At 36.7% G+C, this 6,000-nt stretch overlaps 1 protein-coding gene across 1 annotated transcript in view; it reads left to right on the top strand.

Annotated features, from left to right (window-relative positions):
- Positions 1-4,990: 4,990 nt before the first annotated feature.
- LOC137287310 (protein kinase C-binding protein NELL2-like) overlaps positions 4,991-6,000 on the top strand; it is a gene marked incomplete at its 5' end in the record, with an annotated part of 96,005 nt that continues 94,995 nt past the window's right edge. The window contains one exon of the mRNA XM_067819549.1: positions 4,991-5,075. Coding sequence (XP_067675650.1) covers positions 4,991-5,075 — 85 coding nt within the window. The remainder of the gene's footprint in view (positions 5,076-6,000) is intronic.

Genomic DNA, 6,000 nt, shown 5'->3' with positions numbered 1-6,000 from the left:
CAGGAAGAGGGTTGCTGACAGACACTGGGTTAGATTGCAGTGTGTGAAGGCTGCCAGATCCTCTGGTTCATTAAGAACTTTAACTACATGCATTGGATGTTCAATTTTTTAGATTTCCATTTGAAACCAAATTGTTCAGCATTTATGACTGAAAGAGCAGTAGTGATTTCAGAGAGGCAGATTGATCCACAAGTTGCTGTTTAGCTGCAAAGTTTGATTAGGACATGCTCCCACGGAAAGACAAATCTAATAAAAACAGACTTGTTTGCTTGTGAGCTGCTCAGCCCTAGTTTTAACATTTTGAAGTACAACTGAAAATCTTAACAATATAAAAATATTCTACAAATATTTTTGTTCATATTGTATTTGAATTTTTTTTTTGAGAACATTGGCATTTGTCTCAATTACAAGTAGCTATTGGCAGTTAATTATTTTGGATACACTGTCGACGAATTATTAAACCATATTTTTGATGTTTCCTTTTCATCACCACCTTGCAGGCTTAGGTGTCAGATTGGATCTTTATATTGTGATGTAGAGGAAGAGATTTCATGTTCATCTGATACTCAAAATCAATTCTGAAGTTTAACAAACAGCATGACATTGGAACTGTATACAAACTCAAAAATTTATCACATTCTTCCCAAATGATGACTGAAGGTACTTAAAGTATGTCGAAGTCTAACTACAGATATGGTTACTAATTAACATAAAGTAATATCATGAGAAGACTTATGCACATGACTCTATGTGTCTAAATATTTAGTATTCAGAGTATGATATACCAGGATTTAACCAGTTGCTATTGGGTGATTATATCTGCCTCCAGCACTGGCAACAGACGTTGACAAGACATGTGCTGTGAGAACACCAGTGTGACGGAATTCATCAGACGATTACCAAGCTCTTCAGAAAGTGTTCACCACTAAAGCAGCCAGTGTATAATCCAGTTAGTGCTCTGCAACAGGGGATGAGAGTGATCTTCATAGTAATTACACTGCTTGGTCAGTACTGGATGACCTCTACAGTAGGCTGACCACCCCTTTAAGTAGATACAATACAGTAATTGGCAGTGGTGAGGATTGGTACTGATTGTATTGATGTTGAACGAACCCTGAAACAGCAGTGTTCATTGTATTGATAGTGCTCTGTCAAGATAATACTTCTAGGTTTCAGTCATAGAGTAAAAACAACTATAATTTCATTTGATGAATATTCATCATGGATTCTGTTGGCTTTGAGAAAAACATGTAATTTTATTTTTAAAACCCTGAAGATTTACACTTATACCTAATGATTGTTCAGTAATTAATGACTAAAAGGACTGAAAGGATCTAAGATGGGGTATTCTTCAGGTTGATTTTAAACATCATAATTTCATGAATCATGACAGTCTGTTCAGATACACTTAGACTAACACTTAGTCCCTGAATATATATGTGGGTAGGTAGGTGGGTAGGTAGGTGGGTGGGTGGGTAGGTAGGTAGGTAGGTAGGTAGGTAGGTAAGTTTGATAGTAACAGCAAAATTCAAATTGAAAAGAAGCCCCAGTGAGTTGGGAGATTCCTTGAACCTGGGGAAATCCAGACTTGTATCATTTAGGGTTTTAACATTGGAGAAAGGGCTTGGCAGTAGGGAAAATAATATAACTGAAGGACTGTGTGACAGACTAATGCACACTGAGTGACCACACATCTGGACAAGGGCCTGAATGTCAGTCATGCACATGGATGGTCAGAGGATGTCCTGGGGATAGTGACCAACTGAGGTCATGCCCTGTGGTGTTTGCCTCCACTTGAGGTCCACAACCAACTGGTGTCCATTAGGAGAGAGCTACCCTCTTATCATTACAAGGATCATCACAGAATACAGCTCAATTCTGTTCTTTGTTGCAAGCAAACTTCAACACCTTTTGAAAATTGAACACGTGCAGTACCGTTGCTGATTTAGAATGTGAGCTTCCTGTGTCCAAGCCTTGAGGCTGTGTGTTTAGTCTTCAGCTGCCACCTTCAGATGGAGTCAACATTTACATAAATATTGACTATGGTAATTTGTGGAGTTTAGGGTAAGATCAACAGTTAAATGAATTGCATCCATTTTGTCGATTCCACTCTCTCACCATCAGGGAACAGTGATATGGACAGTGATGCGTGCAGCCTCTTGTCCTCACAGTGCACAAACAGGCACTTGCTTTAAGTCCAACCCAAACGTTTGAATGAATATAGTTTCCATTGGATTAATGGTTATTACCAGTGGTTAGAAGTGGGGTCGAACCCCATGACCATGTTCTGTTAGAGGGTGTTCACAGAACCTTTGGATAAGATATATTTTTATTTCACATTGCTTTAAAAATACAGGTACTTTATAGACAAAGGAGATTCAGCTGTATTTTCAACTCAGTGGATACGTAAATAAGTGGAAAGTGATACACTGCATCAGAAAAAGAATTGTCAGCTTGTCTGAATGTAATTGTGTAAGAACAACTGAAATTTATTTTCTATCTGTGATTCTTTGCTTGGGGATTGATTTATATGATAATAGAGAAATTAGAAAGTAAATTTCTTACAACTGCTTACCATTTTTAAGACCTTTTACAGGAAATATGAATGTTAATAGTTTAAGAACAACATAATTTCTCCTTAACGTGTACATACAAGCCAAGACTGAATGTCATCCTGTTTCAAATCAGGCCAAGTTAGGCTGCCATAGACTCGTTAGATTTTCATGATTGAGAATTTTATTGAAGCTAACCAAATTTCTAAACGCCACCTCTTCTCTGCCAGAATTCTGACAACATGAATATGTAAATTATTGTGCTGTCCTTGAAGACCCCTCAAGGCCTATCATTAGAATTTTGTCCAAATCCCTTAGGACAGAAAAGAATTATTTGGCTTTAACAGTGTAGTCATTATATTCTAAATTTCCAAGAACTTGTGCTCAGGAAATGTCTTTGCAAACTTGTTTATACACGTTGTTGTGAAACAATGAATACTAAATGTATGCTGACTGAGCGTCTTCCTCAGAAAATGAAAGCCAGGTCACTGTGATCTGATGTTCAGTGATGGTTTTCTTGAGATATCTATCAACTGATACCTAATATTTGATTGGTTGTTTGATTTTGATCCAGTCACTGCTATACACTGATGAAGAAAATTTCTGTTATTGTAAATGAAACTTTCAGTTCTTCATTTCAGTCTTAAAAGAAAATAATAGTTTGTTTTTTTGTCTTTTTCTCCTTGTGTGTTCATTTTAAGACTAATTTCACAAGATTAATGATTATGATTTAGTGAATGACATGGATATGGAAAATCATCTATTAGCAGTCAATTTTGACAGGAAAGTTTTTTCTTCTTTTAATTAAATTGTTTGTTACACACTATCTGCTGTTCATATTTACTCTAATGGCCTGTCATTCTGTGACAGAGATGCAGAGAGAGCAGGCCGTCCTCCTTGTTCCCCAGTTGCTTAGATCCTGGTGACAGATTAACGGATATGCATGCTAGTTAGGAAGCCATTTAAAGAGTTAATGATCAGAGACCATCATAAATGAGTCTTTAGCTCAACATGGCTCATACATGTAACCGCGGGGTCGTTAACAAACTGGGGTGTAATCAGCTCATTGTAAGGAAGGAAACATGCATTGACAAGGGGAGGGAATGCCCTGGTTATCTTTCTTTACATGTTCTCATTAATGTCACAAGGATATTGTTCGTGGCGTCAGCTTATCGCCAACTGTGTCTTAATCACTGGTTTGATTAGGATCTTAAAGGGAAGTAGTTATAAAAGCTTGTATTCCATGTTTGTATGCCAATCAAAATATTTATTGGCAGGGGAATATTTTTATGAAAGACTGGAACTGTTCCGTGGCCTTGGGGAATTGACATCTTAGAATAAGATTTGTGACTCATGCTCTTAAAATTGGTTATTTATTCTTGAGAACTTTGAATGGTAACAATTCCTGGACTAGACAGGCGATGAGTAATACTTGATATTGATTTATCTGAATTAAATATGTGTAATGACTGGGTGTCAATTGTATTAAGTGCATTAATGGGGAAGGTTATGCATTAAGACACATGAGAATTCAAAACATCAACATGAGAGAAAGATTCTGGCCCAGAGTAACTCCCAAAACAAATTCCAGTAAATGTGAATGTCAGAAATAAAGTTAAAAATATTCATCGTAAAATGTTAATATTTATAGATATAAATATTTTATAACTTTTGACTGTTAATGGCCAACAGTTGTGAACAAATTTAGAAAATGTTTGTGGCTTTCAGGTTATTTATGCATGATAAAATTTGTCAAAAAGTCTATCAATAAAAGCTTCAGTGGGTTGGGTGGCAGACTTTTGTGCTGGGAATTAGGTGCCTAAATCTTAGGGAGTGGGTTTGAATCCCAGAGGGGAGTCAACTAAAACCGATTACTAGAATTTGTAAGAAAAGTGTAATCCCAAATATAACCTATGTTACATTTGACCACTTCCTAAATGGCATTATGTAAACATAAAAGCCTACCAGTTTAAGCTGTTTTGATAAAAATACATGGTTTTTCCTTTTCTATGGTCTATTATTACTGTCCCTTGTCTATCCTTTCTTCAAAGAAATGTTGCCTAATGGTTGTTAATGCACTATATAAGTACAAAAACAATACCAAAACCGAAAATTGTAGGACCTGAAAATTAAAACTATTTCATGAACACGTTCATTCCTTTTGCTATGTGAGTCACCCAGTCTGGCAGTGAACATACACTTTCTTCATTTTATGTGCTGTGTGACGTTCTCTCATGTGTGAAGTTGCATTCTGAGTACTATTCTATCACAGAAGTTCAATTTTGTTATCAATCCAGAAATATTTCAAATGTTTAATGAACTAGTTTGATCTTTTGAATATGTAGACATTGTTGATGTTTTCACGTCATGACATTACTAACCGATTGAACCTTTTGTTTAGTAGTTTAAATTCCATAACAATTACATTCTGAATTAACACATTAAGTGCCAATATATGCTTATTAACCCTTCTAATCCTGCTTGCTCATTGTTCCCCAGATGAAGTAGTCCCGTCAACAGGTGGTGAGTTTTACACTTTGTACACATTGACTGTCTAGTCATATTGACTGTCTAGTCACATTGACTGTCTAGTCACATTGACTGTCACATTGTTCTCAAATCTCTCATCTTTCATATGTCAATGTGTTTGTCAACTATCTCTGATTTTATCCATGTTATACTGAAGTCAGTGCACTTACCCACAATGTACCCAAGTCACTCTCACCATGGTGTACTTAAGTCTGTGTATCTATCCACTTCTGTTCTTGTTATGCTCAAGTTTCTGTGTCAAACTTGCACATATATCGGTTTCCTTATCCATGTTGTCCTAAGTTCTCTCATATCTAGCCATGTACTTATGTCATGCTGTCTAACCACAGAATACTGAAGTCTGTCATCTCTTGACATGTTGCACTTCATCTCTAGTCATGTTGCTCTTAAATCATTGTGTCTTATCCACATAGTACCCAAGACTGTCTTGTCTGGCCATGTTGCACTTGTCTGAGTGTGCCTATCCTCATTGTACTCAGGTCTGTCATCTCTAGACATGTTGCACATAAGTCATGTATCTTATTCACATTGTGCTCAAATCCATTATATCTGGCCATGTTGCACTAAAGTGAGTGTAATCTTATTCACATTATACTGAAGACTGTCCCGTCTGGCCATGTTGCACTAAAGTGAGTGTAATCTTATTCACATTATACTGAAGACTGTCCCGTCCGGCCATGTTGCACTAAAGTGAGTGTAATCTTATTCACATTATACTGAAGACTGTCCCGTCTGGCCATGTTGCACTAAAGTGAGTGTAATCTTATTCACATTATACTGAAGACTGTCCCGTCTGGCCATGTTGCACTAAAGTGAGTGTAATCTTATTCACATTACACTGAAGACTGTCCCGTCCGGCCATGTTGCACTAAAGTGAGTGTAATCTTATTCACATTAT

Source organism: Haliotis asinina, chromosome 6 (assembly GCF_037392515.1).
Source record: "Haliotis asinina isolate JCU_RB_2024 chromosome 6, JCU_Hal_asi_v2, whole genome shotgun sequence".
Classification (NCBI taxonomy): Eukaryota; Metazoa; Mollusca; class Gastropoda; order Lepetellida; family Haliotidae; genus Haliotis; species Haliotis asinina.
This window is presented reverse-complemented; position numbering and strand designations above follow the sequence as displayed.